Genomic DNA, 20120 nt, shown 5'->3' on the forward strand with positions numbered 1-20120 from the left:
TCCAGGCAAATTCTCTGTATCACCAGACACATAAAAGCTCAAGTGACACTCAGCAGCATGTTAGGCAAGGACAGCTTGGCTTTAGCTGTTCAATCTTCTGCTTGCAAATAGAGAAGTCACTTGAACGCCGTCACAGCCAGGTTGCTAGTCATCCATAACCCAGGAGAATCAGGTCCAGCTCCAGTGAATACACACTGAAATTACTGTAGTGTGTAACTGTCATGAAACTACGTGTTACAGCTAATTGTCCACCTACTGCTGGAATGCTAAAGCTCTGGGAACAAGTCCTTAGTCTGAAAAGCAAACTTGGATTAAGGAAGAGGGGTTGGCAGAGGGGGTTCATCTCTTTCTAGCTAAAAGTACCTGTCCCTGGACTGCTAGGTGGATTATGAGGAAGCATTTTCCTCCAGAAAGAGAAGTTTTGACATCTCCCACCAAACAACACCTATAAATAAGAAGCCCAAGGAAAAATAGGAACCTCAGAGGAGTAAGATGAGTACTTGCAGGCACCATGCAGGAATTGACTAAAATTTCAGGTGCCAGAATTGTGTAGCACGACCTGTAAAAAACAAGTGGCAGCCTTAAAACCACAACTAGCTCACATCTTTAGATTCCAACTGGAAGGCAGTATGACCCAGCTGCCAAAAATGCTTGATTTGGCATGAGATGGAGAAAAGGAGAAGGCCAAAAATGCAGATTCACAAAAACAACAAAAAAGTATACCTGTAACCAAAACCTTGCAATACTTTTCTCAGCTCTTAAATCTGCAGCTGCTCAGTTTGCTGTAGCTTAGTGTAGGTGGGTACTAGTGATTCTGTCCTCAGAATCACTCCCTAGAAAGCTCCTGTTCCTGGTGCCGCAGGGGCTTGATTCAGGAGGCTGTCCTGGGATCAACTTTGCCACAGTTTCACCAGACCATGAAAGTCTTCTGTCAGTAACTGACCAGGTGGCATCCGTAGCTGAGAGGCAGAAGGAATCCTGAACAGTTACTACACAAGTTGGGGCACTCTCCTAAGTAAACCTGAACCCAGTGTTCCCCCTGTCCAGAGAACAAGCTCACTTCTAAGGACACTAAACCTTGGGGGCCCAAGTCAGGTCCTCGATTCTTTGTAGTAAGTGTACTATACAAATTTATCTCCAACAATGCCTCACAAATTAACAGATGCTGTTCCATCTTACAGATTCTATGAGTTCATCTCACCCAGCAGCTTGAAGATTCATTGAGAAAAGCCCTTATGCTGGTGTAATTTGTAACAGAAAAGCAGTCATTCCTTCTTCAGAGCAGAATTCAAAGATTATGCAATAAGTAAGGCACAAGCCAGACAAATAGAGTAACAGAAAATTTGCAGTGGTTCTTTGAACAGTAAGCATCTGCCAGGAAGGCAGGGATCTGGGGGAAAAACAAACAAACAAAACCCCCCAGAGACTAATCCTAACATACATACAGATATTAATTTGGGACTGACAAAACTCAGATGCCAGGCCAGCCCCAGTCCTCTCTTACTATGAAGGGTTTCCAACATTCATGTTCTTTTAACACAACCATGTGGGTAACACAGCAATCTTAATTCCAAGAAATCAGAGTAGGTCAATACAGCCCCTTCATTCAAAGTACAGCCACTATCATTGAAACCTTTCCTTTCCTCACTTGGTATTTTAAAATTCAGTTTTGTTTAATTGCTTGGACATTTACAGCCAGTAAATCACCACACAAGATTCTGTAAAACTTTAATTTATTCCCCTCCCAAGTATCCAGAATAGAAGACCCTCTTAAGTTGGAGAAAAATGTGACAAAGAAATAGATTACCAGGATAGCTGTTCACATGAAGAAGAAGAAAAAGCACATACTACCAAGGTTACACAGAAAACAACCCAGAAGTCCTATTTAATGGGATAGTGCAAGTTAACAGCATGTCTCTGGCAAGGATACCTTCATTTGGATTATAAAAGTTTTACAGAACAGAGTTAGATCAAGAGTCTGGATGGGTCTCTGATATTTTACGATAGCATTAAGAATGTACTGTTTGAAAGATGCTGTACAGAATGACCCACCAAACAAATGTATTTACAAGCCTGGGGAGAAAAAATTATTTTTCAGTTTATTCAAAATAAAAATACACATAGAATTATGAAAATATAGGTTTACTATTTCCACCACACAGAAGTCAACGCTGCTGTCTGAAAGGCTTGCAAGATTATTTCAAGTTTTTAAAGTTCATCTTTTTCCCTCAATAAGGTGTACCTATGTTCACTGGGTGCCAGTTTCTGGAATGAGCTTTCTGGTGGGCTGCTTGCTAAATCCTGAATTGGCTGAAAAACAAAACAAACAGTAAAATTGTTTGTTAGACTAATTTTGATAACCATCCACCTCCATAAAATGAATTTCTAGCATTAATTATGGGAGTGCATGAATGTCCAGCATTCCCACAAATTAAATTTTGTCGTTTTGTTTTTTGGTTTTTTTTTTGGAAGGCACATTATAAGCCCCAAGTAGGAGGAACAAACATGCACACACATATTAATTAAGCACTTTCAGTTAAGGATATTCCTTTTGTTGGCACATTGCAAAGGTGATGGCCATCACACAAGCTTCTGTACAAGTCACTTAGAAGTATTTAAAATGTACCCCACTGTATATTTGCTTGAGTCTGTCTACCACTTGCTCTGAGGGTATTCTAATTTGTGCGCGTGTTTTATGAAATACACCAGAGCAAAAGAGCCATCGCTGACAAAATTTTTAGTTTTTTATGGAAACTAAAAAAAAAATCCCACACCAAGACCAAACCAAAAAAACCCCAACACAAACCCCTCCATGCAATTCCAGGGACATAGGTGACCTTGAAGCAGGCAGCCTCCAGTTTAGTTAAGGCCAGATTTTCATCACACGCACATCCACAAGATGGCAGGATGCCATACGAAGATGAGGACATAAATATCCCAGGTTTTGTGTGCATTTCTCAAGGCAGAATGGAGACAAGAGCAAGCCTGCAGCTCTAGGCTCCATGCCTGTGCCCAGATATGCAGGCAGCAGGATCCAGGGACTCAGCAGATTCCTCTCTCCCTGGCCAAGCCTCCTCTTCACAGCAGGTGCCTCAGAGCATCTCTTCCTCAAGCACTCCTGTCCCCCTCCAAGCTGACAGACTGCCTGGCCTCTGTCTCAGTCTCCAGCCCTTATTTCTGCACCTCCTCCTGTTGACTTGAATTCTGGTTGCTCATTGAATTCTGAAGAAACACAGGGATCTACTGGTTAAATGAATTACTGCTGAGACAGTTCAGCCCACGTGTTTTCTTGGCCAGTCATGACGACATTCAGAAGCAGTCATTTTCCTGGCCAAGGCAAGCCCTCTAGGGCTTTCTTGCTTTTCAATCTTTTAGCTTTAAGCAGGGCAATGGGAGTCTGCACTCAGAAGGCTCAGTGCAGTGCCACCCTTACCACATCCCAGAGATAAACAGCAAAATGACCGTAGCTATAAATAGTTTCTCACCATGGGTTCTCAGGTGGCCTAAGGCACCCCAACACAAGGGCTCCAGGTCTCCTCTGGGACCAAAGTGGTTCCTCGAGCCCAGACAATGCAACGTATAACTTGAAAGAAGTGTTTTAAATGGTTATTTCTTTAGACAGTGCCCAAGGTAATGAAAGTGTTCCCTGACAGGCCGTTACATTTGTATTTTTCAGCATGACACCAAGCACGTGAGTTGAGTGGTGTATCAAGAAGATACAAGGCTGATTAAGACACAAAAGACTGGGCTAAGTGGAGGGAATCAGGGCTGGTAATGTCTTTTCTTTCCTGAGACTGAGGTGCTCCCGAGTTTTGTCTGGAGAAGGATCTAGTAGTTGTGTTCCTGAAGAGATCCCAGGAGTGACTTCCAGGCATGTAATTACACAACATGACAACCCTGGAACAGAACTATGAGGAATCCAAACTGACAAGTGCAGCCTGTGAATACTACTGATGCCATTTGTTAACTGCATTAATAAAAGCAATAAGGCCTATTACTGCTTATCCATCTTTTCTTGATGCTCTAAGAATCTGCCTCCTGCTTGGATTGGCAACTTTCTACATAAAACATAAAAATTCAACTAATTGCTCTTTCCCCTCAGAAGCACCCTGTAAGAGTGAGTTGTGTGGGAAATAATGCAGCTATGATGTAGTATCGACTTTTGCACTGAAGTCACATGAGAATCACGTAAGTCACATAAGAGCAGCACTATGAGGTCAGAAGAGTCATCTACCCCAAGATCTGTTTCAGTGGAGAAAATATATTTTCTTATAATTTTCCCTTATTCAAGGCAAACAGGTTCCATACGACCCCTAATGCTCTCCTTGCCTTTACCCAAAGGAAGTTGAACTGCCAAGCAGAATCGGCAATGTTACACTTCTGTAAACAGATTTCTCTTTCAGGAGACAGAGGCTAAAAGTATAAACATATTAGAAAGTACAGCTCTGACGAGGAGTAAAAAAGGTCCTTACTATGGCCAAATTAAATGTATTTGTTGTAACCTTACCTGACCAGGTGCTACATCAGTTGGATCCGGGCCATGATGAAACTCTCTATGCAGTTTTCCAGAATGCAAGTCTAGTACAAATTGCTTCAGTTTACCTGGAATTCTGGAAAAAATTAAACAGAAACCACCACATGTTTATTACAAGTTAAGTCCAAACACAGAAGATTTAAAATGCACTGTTTAGAGTAGCCAACTTCTCTTTATCTAGCACACTATGCCCACTTTTAGGTGATTATTAGAGGACACGAAGCCAAATGGTTTGCTAAGGTACCCTACCAGCTTCTCTTTCTTTCCACTGTCTCTTGAGAACACAGCAAGTATTTAATCTTTTCAATAACTCCCACAGAGTTGTACCAGCCGATAACTTCATTGTATATTCCCTTCAACTCCCCACTAACTGTAATGTAAGAGGGAACAGCAGGTTCCAAATGCACAGTTTACAGATACAAATGACAGTTGGGTACCAGTATTGACAAAACATCTTTGAAAGGCTCTCTATTACCTCAGCAACTGCATATACACCAGAGATATGCACTAAGAGGATATCAATGTAAATCTAAACTGAGATCATCCTACAGTCACCCACAGCAAACGTGCTAAACTACAGCATCCAATTTTATTTGTGAAATGTCAGATAGACTAAAAATCTCAAAGTGAAGAGTTGATCTAGTAAGTATTAAAGATGAGATAAAAGACTATAATGAGCACTACGCATGCAATCAAAAGGTAGTGTCTGAATAGAGACAGGTTTTGTAGGGAGTCTTTCATCAAACCAACTATTACATTTAGGAAAGAGGAACAGAGTGTGGTCAGACAAGCTATCAGCAATATTTCAGACAGTCAGAAAACTCCGTGCATAAAATGCAGCGTAATATAGAGTCAGAGAGTATCACTAAAGCAATGGCTGTAACTGATCAGTATTCCAGTGGTACTTTAAGGGATCTCTTCCCTTCCCAGGTAAGATCAGGAATGGAGAGATCATGATGGAAAGAAAGAGGTTCATTCTAGCCTGGTGATAGGGACAGCAGAATTACTGCTCCCTGCTTTACCTTGGGCTCCTGCCCTCTTCTAGATCAGGCAGATTGCTGGAGACATTCTCCTTTCCTAATGCAACAAGGGCACTTGGTACCTACAGCCGTGTGTGGCTTAGCCTGTTCTTGCTCAGAAGCTACAGTTGAACACTCCCTGCTATCATTTCCAATCTGGAACAGCAGGATGAATAGGGATGGGTGGCCAAAGCTGATGGTAAAATATTGAGTGATGGTCTCATTTGCCTATGAAATGCCCATTCTCCAAAAAAATATGAACTTCCTATAAAGAGAGAGGAAATCTTTTGGTGGGCCAGGTCTGAAAGTGCCATATGCAAACACTACTGGCTAGTGCTGACACAGATTACAAAAGACAGCCTGGGGCCAGTTTGTAAAAGAGTCCAGGAAATGTACTAAACTGACAGATATCCTTACAGGTAGAGGAAAGTCTCAGAATTAAGATTCTACTTATTATTAAAAACCAAAAAGCCCCCACAAAACCAACAAAAAACCAACAAACAAACCAAAACAAAAATTCAAACCACATACACAAGAGGATATCACCCCAGGTGCTCCAAGCTCTCCTTGTTTTCAAACTGTTTGTTAGATATTTCTATGTATCAGCCCAAACTCCTAGAGTAAGGTTGAATAATTATTTATCGTTAGGCAACTGTCTACAATCCTGACATCTCTTCCAGCTTCATTTGTATGTTACAACTGGTACACATAAAGCAAGTAGCTCTTATTATTCTGACAGTTTCACAGAAACAGAACGCATAAGAAACATTAAATGAAAGTCTAAACTAAACATCTCTATTGCCCACATAAGAGATATTAATTTATTTTAGGGCTGTTTAAAAAGTGGCAATAAAATTAGTGTTTTTAAAACGTAAATATCCTATTTTTTGCTGGCATTTGCGGTGAACACAATATTCCACACAAATAGGAACACAAGGAGACCAATAGTCACTATCAGAATTTCAACATACATGGCTTCAGAAATTTGAAAAGCACTATTTAAGATATATCAAACTGAGACCACATTTAATAAGCCTGTGGAGAATTACAGAAAGCAGCTAAGTTCAAACCCTCCTTCCAAATGTCAACATTTCAGGTAGAAAAATGCCTCCTGGAATGGCAGAATCAGACATGGGATTACATTCACATTGCATGCTAAATCTGAGCTTTGAATCCTTGGCTTTGACAAAAACAAAATACCCAGCCTAGGCATCCAACCAGGACTCAAGAGGCAGTGCATGTGCAGGTCCTTCCTTTGAGGACAGAAACTGGAGTTTTAACACCCAACCAGAAGACAAAGATAGAGCACTTGAATAAGACTGAAAGCCCCTGAAGAGAACGTTTAAACATCTTCATTCCTCAACTGAGCCATGAGAGACAGAACATCTGCTTCCAAAGCAGTGCAACATAAAGAGACAGGCTGATGTAATGAGGATTATCACAGTGGCATATCACACTTGAGCATTCTGATACTTTGCTCTTACATATTTCATCCAGATAAACATGACACTGATGGTCCATTTTCCAAGTTGCAGTTGGAAGATTTCTAAAATCCACACAATAGGGATTTCTCTGCCAGCTTTCCAGATTTAGACTAATGCAGGAAGGCTAGAATTGCACAGCAGGAAAAGTCAAAGCAGTAGGCTGGGAATTCTTACATGGTGCATTTTACAGTAATCCCTGAATAACAGCACTTACATGTTCCATGCAGTAGTTTAAATCTATTAGAGTTAAGTGATATATCTAGATCGCTACTAAAAATACCATGCTAGGCTGCAAGTGCCTAACTACTACAGAAAACAGCAAAACTTCAAAATGAAAGAGTGGCATCTAAAAACTTGAGATTCTTTTCTTGCATAAAGTAATACAACTCCATTTAAACAATGAATTCACACCAACTCGTATTGCTTTTAGGATTTGACACTGAATCACACAGATTTACTCATCTTCCTACCATAGTACTGGTTAAAGTATGAGCACACACCTTTTCCTTTGGCCTTCTCAAATTAAAATGCATAAAGAAAAATACTTACGACAAGTCACTGAAGTCTGGAAAGACATACATGTGCCTAAAGCTATCAATGGCAATGACAGGACAGTCTGCTGGAGTCTTCTGAATGTGCAGGAGTGGGTGCCTGAACTTGTCACAGTCAGCATGGAGGAAGTTTATTGTACCTTAAAATCGTGAGCAGACAAAAATCCATATTAAAACTTTTTTAGTATTATCTTGAAACCCTAACCACTTTCATAACTATTATAAAGGTGGAAATATTAGATACCACATGCAAAACTTGAAAATAGATCTAAATTTTTAACTAACTCAACCAAAATAACAGATTTTCTTAAAGTGGGGTTTTTTTTCCATATTACCAACTGAAGCTTTGTTTAATGCCCTGTCAAAATGCATAAAGTCATTTAGACAAGAAGGATTTCTAAAACAGTTATTTACTAATAAATTGTGTATCTATTTTAATAATTTCCAAAGGAATGAGTCCTCACTGTCAGAAGTGCATAAAGCCCTTCGGTCTCAAGAGTTTTAAAGCTCGGATTCAGTTTGGCCTTTGCTTCTGCTCTACTGAGTTGCCTGGAAAAAAATTATATCAGTAAAACCAAGAAGTAGTAGGAGTTACTACAAACCTTTTTCACCTATTAACTGTCGTGCAACCTCCTGTTGGAATTTCTCTAAACTCTCCAAGTCATCTTTCATATGGAAAAGTATGAGAAAAGGAAGGCCTTCTTCTGTCAGTTCCTGCAGAGAAAACAAAGGACAAATCACATTTCTTCCTTTCCTTAAGGGCACTTAAGTGATTCCAGGAACTTTAAAATTCAGTGAGATCTCTACTTTAAAAAACAGATGAAAGAAAAAGACTAAAGACTAACTGCTAACCCTTCCTCTAAGATACCTGAGTGATACAGTTAACCGATGTTTCCTTCCTCTTATCATATACAGCAGATAAAGGATGACAGTATTTCATTGTCAGCATTTCAGGAAGGGATACACTTGCACTGGAATACTTGCACGAAAGAAATAACCCAATCCTGAGAAAACACAACATCTTCATAGAACCAACAGTAAGGCCTGAGTATCAAATGCTATGAAAGGCTGAGGGTGTATTCTAGACCCAGTCCTAGCTTGTTCACATAGGAAGGTGGTGCTTTCTTAGCATAACACAATGAATAACCCTATCTCCTCCCCCCAGGAAAGAAAAAATCAGAAACTAATGACACAGCCATATCAGTTATCAAGTACTGCTCTTCTGCCAGTAAGTGTGTCCTGACTGGTCATCTGTGTAACGCTATTGCTAAATTCACAGGCTAATATATTACTAAAATTGATTAAAAATGCAAATCTTTGTTGGACAGGCAAACTTTAATTCCTCATAGGAATGCGTCCTTGCAGTCCAAGTGCCTTTAAAAAAATTTCTGTGCCGAGGGACACATAAATACAGGAATTCTTTGAATAATTTATTCTGGATTTTTCTTTTACTTAAATCCCAAACACAAACAATATGCACTTGCTTGCTTCAAAAGTGATTTTTAGGCACTTACCATAAAAACAGCTTAACAGTCACAGCATTTCATATTTTTACCCTGTACTGCTGTGCAGTATGCACAATAAGTAAGAGCCCATTTAAGTAACTGTACAATCTAAGCAAGCAGAAATATCTCAATTTTGGCATGTTTAAATTTGTTTGGCTACTGGCAGCACTGAATTTTTTAAACAAATGTTGCTAGGCAAAATGTCACATTGGAATTGTTTCTATGTACCTAAGTTAGTAGGAATCAAGAGCTAAGAGAACAAACAGAAAAACCACAACATACTGTGGTACAAAGCTGACAGTGATGAACCTTTGGCTTCTAAGGTTCAGAATCCTCTTTCACCATGGGAAAAGTACTCTGAAAATCTACCACACACTTCTAGAGATGTTAACATGTGGCATTCTTTTACATATTGAGTTGCAAATGAAGAATTAAGATTTGTTAAGTATCAGAACTTTCCAATAAAAGTTGGCAGGATTGACTAGAAGAAAGTCAACCAAAATGGTTTAAGTAATAAAACTACCCTGTCCCTCCCTCCGCCATGAAACCTGAAGCATTCCATGAGCCCAGAACAGCAGTGTTAGATGCACTGCAGATTCAGGATCAAAAGAATTAAGTGTGCAAACTGAGAATGAATCATATGACTGATTCTTTGGTTTCTCATCCAGTGTGGACAACATACTGCAATTTGTTGCAAACCTCAGCAGAGTTTCTAGCAGATGCTGTGGCTGTGTCAAAATACTCCTTTTGAGATACTACAAACTCGATAATTTTCTGAAGATGTTTTATCCTGTTGTTTATTTTACAAGAAAAATCGTAATATAGAGTTGGAAAAAGACTAAAGAAGACTAAGTTACAAAAGAAAACAAAAAAGCATTGAAAGACAATAATGGTAACAAGAAGAAATGAGATGTTTAAAAGCAAATTGCCAGGTTCCACCTGATGAATTACAGCCAAATAAAGAAAAGCAAGTGAAATAGCACATGCAGCTAAAAAAGATTAAGATTGTACCAGTGCTTAAATGCACACTGAAAGAAAAAACAATAAAAATCACAGTTTTTATTACCATTCTCAGAAAATTGCAATTCCACGGTCAGCCACAATTTCATGTGCTTGTTTATTAGATAATGCTTTGGAAGTGATTAATACAGTAATATTTTTCTACCACTAACATTAACATTAAACTTTAAAAGACAGTTATAACTAAAGGATAGTTCACGAGTGTTTTATTCTTTCAAATTGTTGACATCCTGACATGAGCGTTTTCTACCCTGACTAGAAGCACTTTTTCCAAGGTCTGGATCTTAAATGTATCATTTAGTCATGACATCCACATAATAATATATACTTACTTTCGATGAATAACACAACCTACCCAAGGTGTTACACATCCACACATACTTACAGACACACACATTCTTAGCCTTCAAGTGTCCACATTCCGCAAAATCACCAGACACTTCTTATTGGACCTACACGCATCAAAGCTGGTCCTACACTTCAGTCACAACAACCTCATGCAATGCCATCAGGCTAGGGGAAGACTGGCTGGAAAGCTGCCTGGTGGGAGAGGACCTGGGGGATCAGCAGGACCAGGGCAGTGATTACCCCCTTCTACTCAGCACTAGTGAGGCCACACCTCAAATCCTGTGTTTAGTTTTGGGCCCCTCATGGCAAGAAAGACATTGAGGTGCTGGAATGTGTCCAGAGAAGGGCAATGGAGCTGGTGGAGGGTCTGAAGCACAAGTCTGATGAGGAGCAGCTGAGGGAGCTGAGGGTTTAGCCTGGAGAAGAGGAGGTTCAGGGAGAAACTTACTGCTCTCTACAGGTCCCTGAAAGGAGGTTGTAACAAGGTGGGTTTTGGTCTCTTTTCCCAGGTAACAAGCAATAGGACGCAAGGAAATGGCCTCAAGTTGTACCAGGGAAGGTTTAGACTGGATATTGGGAAAAATTTCTTCACTGAAAGGGTGGTCAGGTATTGGAACAGGCTGACCAAGGAGGTGGTTTTTTAACACCATCCCTGGAAGTGTTAAAAAAAACCCACATGGATGTGACACTTGGGGACATGGTTTAGTGGTGAACACAGCAGTGCTGGGTTAACAGTTGGACTTGATGATCTCAGAGGTCTTTTCCAGCCTTAGCCATTCTATAATTACAGCCTCTTACTTTGGTAGCGTATGCAACTACAACAAGTCTGCCTCCAGTGAATTTCAAGTCTAAACAAAAAGCTCCAAAAGAATGAAAAACATTATCTGACGGCTATTTTCTGCCTAAAACAAACTATACAAAGTTCTTTGAAGTGAATTAGGGACCTTGAAAGAGACATTTTGGTTTTGAGAAAAACCCCAAAACTAGAATTGTAGAAAAAATTCTTACCTCCCCATTTTCAAACGTAATTTCTCTAACTAGTGGTACACATTTATCTTGTGTCCATGCATAAACCAAATCAAAATTGGTTAGCGAGCCTAAATACACCATATCTGGAGCATTTTCCTGTTGAAAAGAAAAATACAGTAGATGACAAACAATAAAAGTGACATTGCTACCTACAGAGATTAACTACTCAATATAAAATAACAATATTCATATAAATATTGAAAGCAAATCTTATACCAATTATACCCTTGTGCATGCAAGATTTCGATTAACTATTTGATAAAAGTACAAATGGAAAATGAATATTAGATATGATAATTTATGCAGTCAATGCCACTTTTTAAGATAAGTTATAAAGAGTTGAAAAGATACTTTGTTTCCCAACTGGAGATGCTTCAAATAAAGGCTATTTAGACTTTTGCTAGGTTGAGAAATAGTATCTCCAGATGTAAAACCCCCATTTAGATATAAACTAAATGCAGACAGCAAGCTGCTTCATGCTGATAGTTACAAAGACTCACCAAAACCCCCTCCTAATGTCCTAGAAGGACTTAAAATTGGTATTTTACATTTGCTTTGCCAAAGAGATATGAATAAATAATAGTTTTCCTTTATTTGCTAGTAGTTTTAACTTATAATTCAGTGCTGACATCCTTTAATTTAATTACAATTTTGGTTAACATGAAGTGAAGCATGACTTTGCAAGCTGTGGCCATGATTACACACACCTTAATTCAGAAATGCCATATAAATTAGGTAACCTAATAAATTCTGTTGTTGAAAAAAGAAAAAAAGAAGGTTTGAAACTCCCTTCCTCCTGAGGTTCTTTTTTCATCTATTTTCTCTTTTGTAAGCAGCTCTTTTCCTACAGTAAATTTGCAAAAGGAGCAGATTTTTAGGTAGTATGTCTCTAAAAAGCAGCTCTTACAGCTTTTCTTCTGTACTGAATTTTTCCTCAAGTGAAAATATATTTATGAGAGTTTGTTAACACAGAGTAAATTTTTTTTTTTTTTGGTTTTTTTTAGTTAGGAGAAGAGCTCTTAACCCTTGTGGACTAAAGTACACACAAGACAGGCAAGTGACAGTCAGAAAAATATGTAGTAACTGTTACATGCTTTGAACAACAGGAAGTGCACCAGCTTCATACATTTTTAAGAGTTCTACAGAACACACAATATCTATACACATAATGTGTTGACTGTCTTTCTCAGAAAAAAAAAATTAATTCTGGACATTGACATTTTGAGTGACAGATTTACGTTTTGTGCATTAACTGGCAACACATGAGATGGAGATCTCTTTCACTGACTCAGAAACACGAGTTTCTATGATCCTATTTCTCCCACTATTTAGTGATGAAATAAAACCAAGATTTGAGATGCAGTAACATACTGAATGATACAAACAGTCTTCACTTGTTCATATTCACATATAACGACAATAATCAGAATAAAATACATAGTTACACTTACCCCTGGTGGCTTGTAGATTATATTGTCTCCGCTAAATCTCTCTGCTTTTGAAATAGCCCTACAACAAACCAACCAGTAAGCATGTCTTGGTAGACACAAATCAAATAACTGAGATACCAAAAATCATATTTTAATTTGCTATCCTTGCTTTACTTCTTTCTTTTTTTTCCCCTTCACAATTTGAAAATTAAAATCCTTCATTTTTAAAGCAAACTGTACAGTGACTCCACAGAAACTTGACCTGGCCAGATAAGAGGGCATTAACGGAGTCAGCAAGATGTACCCCTAAGATCAGAAGTGTGGACTAAAGGCATTGAAGTGCAAGTGATGAATGCCACTACAATTCTGGATAAGAGATTGTCAGGGAAATTAAAGAAGTGAATTAAAAAAAAAATCTTAAGGAAGGAGAGGAGAGAAAGGTGGATTCTTGTTTGCATTTACTCTTCCTGTTCCACTGTTTACACTAAAAATTTACATCTTATCTACCCTGATAAAGAAGGGCTTTGAGGAGTTCCATCAGCACAAGCAGTGGGAAAATGGATGGCAAGTAAGCCCACACTGTCCGTGTTACCCTCAAAACAGATCTAGAGAGCAGACACAGTATGCAGTTCCTGGCCACTGATGGTATAGTATGTGTGTACCCAGAAGACATGCAGTTCCTCCTTGGTATTCAGCTTACTATGTCACCTCAGTAAGTTCCTCTCTTGCCTCCAGAATATTTTGTGGTTCCTTAATCCCAGTCACAGCAGAGCACCCTGAAAGCTGCTAGCTTGTACCCGAAAATTGCCATCTCTTATTCAAGCAAGTTGGGACAGCTACGATTCCAACGGAGGAGACAGAAAAATAAAAGGAAAGAAAGCTCTCAATAAAAACAAACCCTTAAACAATCTTCAGATATATAAAGAGGCCTCCTCACTCCTTCTCTCCCATGCCTAGCTGTTCCAACGTAAATCAGGCTGGCAAGACAGAACCGACTAGATGCATATGCCACAAAAAAGTAAAAGTGCCCATTTCTTTTCCCTTTAACACAAGTTAAAAAGAAAGAATGTCAGCCTTTGGGAAACATTAGGTAAGTGTCCCCCCTTCTCTCTCCTCTAGGTGCAATATAAACATTGGTGAAGACTGATTAAGAAATGTAAGAGGGAAATAAAAAAGAGAAGTCAAAATATCTCAATTTATCTCACTGCAAGATCAGCTAAATCTTCCAGGGGTCTGACCAATTTAGCGTGCCAAGAAAAAGACAGACAACGTAAGCCTTAACTCAAAGTACCTAAACTTTATTTCCTTCATTTGATCTGATTATCCTTTTCTTATCACATAGAAAGGATGCCTTGCATAGTATGTTACACCTATCAGTATTTGCATCAGTTTACAGATGCGTATTTTGAAATGTACTTTTATATTCCAGACAGGACTCCTCACATAATGTGAAATTAGGCTTCCTAGTGACCACCATCACTGACAAAAACCACTCGCATACCAAATAAGCCTTCACTGAATAAGAAGAAAGTGAAGACGTAGAAGCCACCTGCCCAATCACTGCTTGATAAGATGATGATAATCTATAATGAAATACATGCTCTGGGGTAACCCTGTGGTAGAAGCCAAAATGTCCTCTTCTGCTCTTCCACTTCAGTAGCTGCAGTTGTGACTGATTTTTGTTTTTCAGATAACTGAAATAAAGTATGGACATGATGTGAAAATCCCAAATGCCTGAAGATACACCTCTTTAAAACAACTACTAAAACGGAAACACTTCAGTTTGCATTTTGTCTCTTCTTGAAGCAGTAATGTAAAAGGGAACCTCTTGTAACCACACAATCCCCCCACCCTCCACTGCCATAGTTACTTGCTAACAAAAAATTAAAACAGTTCCTAGATTCATCACTGTCTTCCATAAACTACTTACAGATCATCACAGCGTTTTAGGATAAAAGTATATTTTGGATGGTTTTTGTTTTGTTGTGGGGGTTTTTTTGTTGTTGGTTTTTGTTTTTTTTTTGGTTGGACATTCTCTTCCGCTTTCATGAACATTTCAGATCCATTCCTCTCTAGTTCTACTTCTAAACTCTGCCTCCAATAATGTCTTCATCACATTCTTCACCTATCTCCTTCTGCCGACAACTCTTCTTTCACTAATCTTGTTCTATTGCCACCTCAGATCTGTACAGAACCGTAAGGATCTGTTCATTAAAGAAGTCTTTTAAGCATCAAGATGATCTACAACTAAGTACCACTAATACAGTTTAAAAATAAGCTATTACAAGTACCTAAAGCCAGAGTAATTTTGGCATAAGGGGATTGTTCTGCCTTGACAGAAATCAGCAAAGTAATTATTTTTTTTTTCCTGTCAAATTGATTGTTTTATTTGAGCTTACTAGAAATTTGAACAACTGCTCACATTACCTACCATATACTTCCCAAGGCACATAGCTGTTGAACTCTGTTCATAGCAAACCCAAAAACACCTCCCAGGGTCTGTCAGGATGCTCAGTCAGAAGAGTCTGACCGATCAGTGCCAGCTTCCTGTGAAGCATTTTGCTATATATAATCCAAAAAGAAAACACTGATATGTGGCCAGTATCTCCCTCAGAAGTCTTTTCACATATAGGTTTTTTTAGGAATCTTAAGAGCCACAGCCACTCACAGGTGAAAACATTTAGTTCCCAAGGTTGCTGCTGGGAAGGCTGCACTTTAAAACACTAACAGCTCCAGGCTAGAAAGGGAATGGGAGTCTGGAGATAAGAATAATGACAAGCCTGCTGTGCAATCTAGTTATATAGGTAGGTTAAAAATAATCAAACTCTGATCCATTCCATTATGTCTGACTATTGCTTATATCTGAACAAAAAAATATAAAATAAAACCCCCATAGTAACCACTTCAAGAACAATGCCCAACAACCAAATGATAACGCTGAGTGGTGGGAAACTATTTCTTATTACATAAAATTGACAGACAGCAAACCAAAGATGAACAGACTCAAACAACAGGAGAGAGAATCTTCAAAGTATTGCTATCTTACTAATAATTTTTAAAAAGGTATTTCTGAAAAGACCAAAAAGCTATATGAGGGGGCAAAAAATAACTTAAAATTCTAGTAACAACTCAGACTGCCTGTCCTGAGAGCAAGCCTGCATGCACTCATCAGAAAATGCTTGAGATAATGGACACTCTTTGGGGATAAGACTGACAGACCTACAGACCACAGGTTTGCCTGCTTACAAAGCCATACCATTACCTAACTGGGAACTGAAAGCCCTGTGTACTCCCACACAATGCAAATACTCTCCCCCACCCCCAAACTATTTCTGGAGACATATTAGAAGAGGCATCAGTGACTGGCAACAGATTTTGTTCAAGCAGATGAAACCTCTACCTCAATACATCCTCTCAGTTTCTCTGCTGTTCTCCTCTACACCCAGTTCAAAAAACTTGAGGCAACTTTAAACATTATAAAAGCTAGCTTAACCCATGCAAATTCCTGATCCTGCAACTGTGGGTAAACTGGAAAACACTGCATTCCCATTAATGCCCAATCACTTCAAATTGGCAATTGGTGGTGGCATATTAAGCATTGCTGAAAGAATCTATAATTCCATTTCATTATGCTAGTTATAAAGGGAATCACTCACTCCCAATTTGTTCTTCTTCTTCCAGTGAATGGCTTAATATTTTAAAATATCACTCTAAATCTGTATAACAAAGAGAAAGTTGAATTTCTGTAGGTTTTTCTTCTAGGCTTACACTCCATAGCTCACCAATGCAATTGCCTTTCTAAATTGTTGCATTGACCAGTGACATAGAACTAAGACCCAGGCACAGAAATTAGGCATTTTGGAACAAGGCCTACTACTCAAGAGGAAATGAGCAAGCAACTACATGCTTTACAGGGAAAAAACCCTACAAAATAGAGGGAAAAGACCCCTTCAAAAAATGGTCCTATTTCAAAGAAAAAAAAAAAACCTAAGAGGTTGCAAAAAAAAGAGTTACTCAGTCTGCAAAGCTAATGAATTTTTTTTCAAAACATTTTCAAGCTCTTCCGTACTTGTTCTTCTCTCTAAAAAAGCAGATTTTTTAGACACAACTGTCTTTTAGCCCCTGAAACCTCCCCAGTTACACTTAAACCATACTGATAAAGAGTGGAAAAAAAAAAGAAAAAGGAAGGGAAAAAATAAGAGTTGAATTTCACAGCAAACATTAAGGTTAGGAAGAGTTTTCTCCTTCTATCCTCTCAGTGTATTTATCTATTAAGGTCTAGTCTCGTCAGTTATGAAACGCTGAAAGTATTAAAGAAGTCCATTCAATTAAATTTAAATACAAGTCATAAACAGAATTTCAATAAGGAAGTCATGCAACCAACAAGTTTTCACACTTACCCAAAGGCAGATAGGAACACACAATCATCATGCAAAATATTTGCTACTCTTTCAAAGGTTCTGTAATTGTCTGAGTCCTTTTGCTCAAAGTATCCAACAATATTCCTTCTGCTGCGCTGTAAAGACAAAGGTTGAATTATAATTTGCACCAAACTATCAAAAACTATCATTACTCCCTATGGATATTAAATACAGAGATGCCATTCATTTGACAGTCATTAAATGCAGAAATTATGTCTTTTCTGCCTTTTCATTATTCAGAAGCACCCTTGCAAGTATTTTTTCAGTGAGAAATATTTTTTAAGTATCTTGTCAAATGCAACATATTATTCTTTTCAAATTATTAAAAGCAAAATAAGTAATTTGGTCGTGGAGTGAAGGTGCCTGAAAGTTAAAAATTATTTCAATATAGTAATACTGCAAACGATTCAGTTTTCCACTCAGTTAAAAAAAAAAACATACTGAACATTTCTGAATAAAAAAAAAAAGTAAATATGTTCTTTAAATACATTATGTTCCACCAATTCAACATTAAAAAAAATAAATAGGAGTAAAATTGAAATACTTACATCAAGAGAACTAATTTCTTCCAAATCCTGGACCTCCCGAATGGGGTTACTCTTCTGCTGCCTGATGTAATCTGCTATTGCTGTCACAGATCTCTGGCCCCTGTATTCCCTCTTCATCATCATGCCATTCCGGAAGAGTTTCAGAGTCGGGTATTTGCTTATCCTGTACCTCTGAGCTATATCAGCTAAAAAGAAATTAAGAAAATAAAACCAAAGCCCTACGAATACAGAAATACACTGAACATGCTGTCTTACACATGTATATGTCTGCATCTCTGAACCAGTAGTTCCACATCTTTAAACAAGAACAGAACACCACTGAAAAGAAAACCCAAATCAAGAAACAAACACTACCACTGGGCAGAGAACAGATGGTAGCCACATTATTTCTCACATGTACTGATCTTTGCAAAGAAAAAATTACCAAAATTGGGATAAGTAAAAAGTCGACTTGGGCAGGCATACTCATTTAGTGCACTTCCTACGAACAACTAGGAAAACCAATTTAAAAGCATACCAAGAACATCAGAATCTTAAAAAGCTTGCCACATCTCAGTTAATTAACCCACTTGAGAAACTTTTAATAAAATAAATCATCCCCTATTTTTCTTTAAACTCATTATGATTTTCATCTCAATTGCAGTGCTGGAGAAAAAACTGTCATGTCTAAAATTTTAGAAAATGTGGACCCTGTGCAAAGTATTTTGTGAAGCCTACAAAGGCCAGAAAACTGCTGTTACAGTTCTGAGCTGTTCAAGTTTTGAACAAACACAAAATTTCAGGTTTCTAAATTAAGGCAAACACCTCTCTGGTCAACCAGTGTCATTCCCTTCAAGACAGATTCAAATCTATACACGGAGCCCAACTTTCTTCTAGACTTGAACCACACATAGCTTCACACAACAAAGTAATGTGTATTTGCATTCCTCTAGCATAAGAGCACCAGCTCTTTTCCCCTATGTATAACATGTCAGTTATTTACGTTATTTATTCACAAGACTTACAAACGTAAAAGAATAAAAAACAGAAAGAGGTTTTACAGGAAAATTAGAAGAGCGGCAAAGAAAAACGGTGAGCAGAAGCAATAAAGCCCAGTTTCCCACACGTGTGTGTCCTGTGCCCCTCATCTTCAACCACCACAACAACATGGTTCTTCACCACACCCCACCAGAGCACTAGTGCCACACGTGTCCCTCTTCCACTTTGCTAAATCACTGGGACACAGCAAACTGCAATAGGTGCTGCAGCTAGCTCCCAGCTGGGCATTGACAGGGAAGCCTACACATAACCAGCAAGTGGTTCATGGCACATCGAGCAGGATCCAGCAGCCTTGAGTTTTTACAGCAACCTTTGCTACAGTGCAGAAGTTGGTTTTGTGCATCTCCAGTATCCAGCAACTGCTTTAATTGAACTTTGTAAGTACTCATAACTTCGAATGCTCTTTCCTCTTTCAGATGTGGCTGAAGTTCAGCAAAAAGCTTGAAGTTTTTACAAGGAAGAACAGAAGAAACAAGGTAACCAGATACACATTGGGTTCTCAGGAAAACAAGACTGAAAACAAACAATAGAGACAAAGCCTGTAAAGCCAGGTAGATTTCCACAAGCACTTTCCCATTGCTTTTGCTTTGTTGTCCCTTGGAAATAAACCTAGAAATAAATAAAATCTCACAGCCCCTGTGAAAACCACATGTCCTCTATTACAGACTGGGGTGCATTTTACCTAAACCTCTGTTCCTAAACCCAACTAAATCCCCACATATAAGCAGTCTGTCCACTTTTCTGAGCTGCTTAATCCTTAGGGGTGACTCATTCAAGTCAGCCACAGCGACTACACTTCCCCTTCTCCCTTTCTCTCTCAAGAAAGGAGAGAGATGGTGAACTTCAACAGGCCAGTTTATTCTGTGGAGACAAAGAAATTTCATTCAGTCAACAGAGAGGAAGGCAATGAAAATGTGGGCTGAATGCATGTTCTCTTACTTTTCACAGACTCCTGAAGAAGTCACAGGACACACTTCAGGTGACTTGGATTAGCCCACAGCAGGAAAGCAACCAAATGAGGGACCATCAGCATACGTGGCACAGTACTAAATTATGTGAAAACTAATCCTTTCTGACCCTCTTTCTCAGTTACATATTTATCACAAGCAGATTTACTTTCTATCTTAATCTTACTCTTTTTTTAAAGACAACAGAGACAGAAGTCTGAATTCCCTCCTACCTGGAGAACTCTC

General features: G+C 38.6%; 1 protein-coding gene across 1 annotated transcript in view; it reads right to left on the reverse strand.

The window, feature by feature from the left end:
- Positions 1 to 1711: 1711 nt before the first annotated feature.
- ERP44 (endoplasmic reticulum protein 44) overlaps positions 1712 to 20120 on the reverse strand; it is a 50146-nt gene continuing 31737 nt past the window's right edge. Inside the window, exons 5-12 of the mRNA XM_027739376.2 lie at positions 17890 to 18074; positions 17321 to 17436; positions 12942 to 12999; positions 11470 to 11586; positions 8191 to 8302; positions 7587 to 7728; positions 4508 to 4610; positions 1712 to 2310 (exon numbers count right to left, since the gene is read on the reverse strand). Of these exons, the coding sequence (XP_027595177.1) occupies positions 2209 to 2310; positions 4508 to 4610; positions 7587 to 7728; positions 8191 to 8302; positions 11470 to 11586; positions 12942 to 12999; positions 17321 to 17436; positions 17890 to 18074 (935 nt within the window). The 3' untranslated portion in view covers positions 1712 to 2208. The remainder of the gene's footprint in view (positions 2311 to 4507; positions 4611 to 7586; positions 7729 to 8190; positions 8303 to 11469; positions 11587 to 12941; positions 13000 to 17320; positions 17437 to 17889; positions 18075 to 20120) is intronic.

The sequence above is a fragment of the Pipra filicauda genome, unplaced genomic scaffold (assembly GCF_003945595.2).
Source record: "Pipra filicauda isolate LSUMZ 115617 unplaced genomic scaffold, ASM394559v2 scaffold56_size3634133_pilon, whole genome shotgun sequence".
Taxonomy (NCBI): domain Eukaryota; kingdom Metazoa; phylum Chordata; class Aves; order Passeriformes; family Pipridae; genus Pipra; species Pipra filicauda.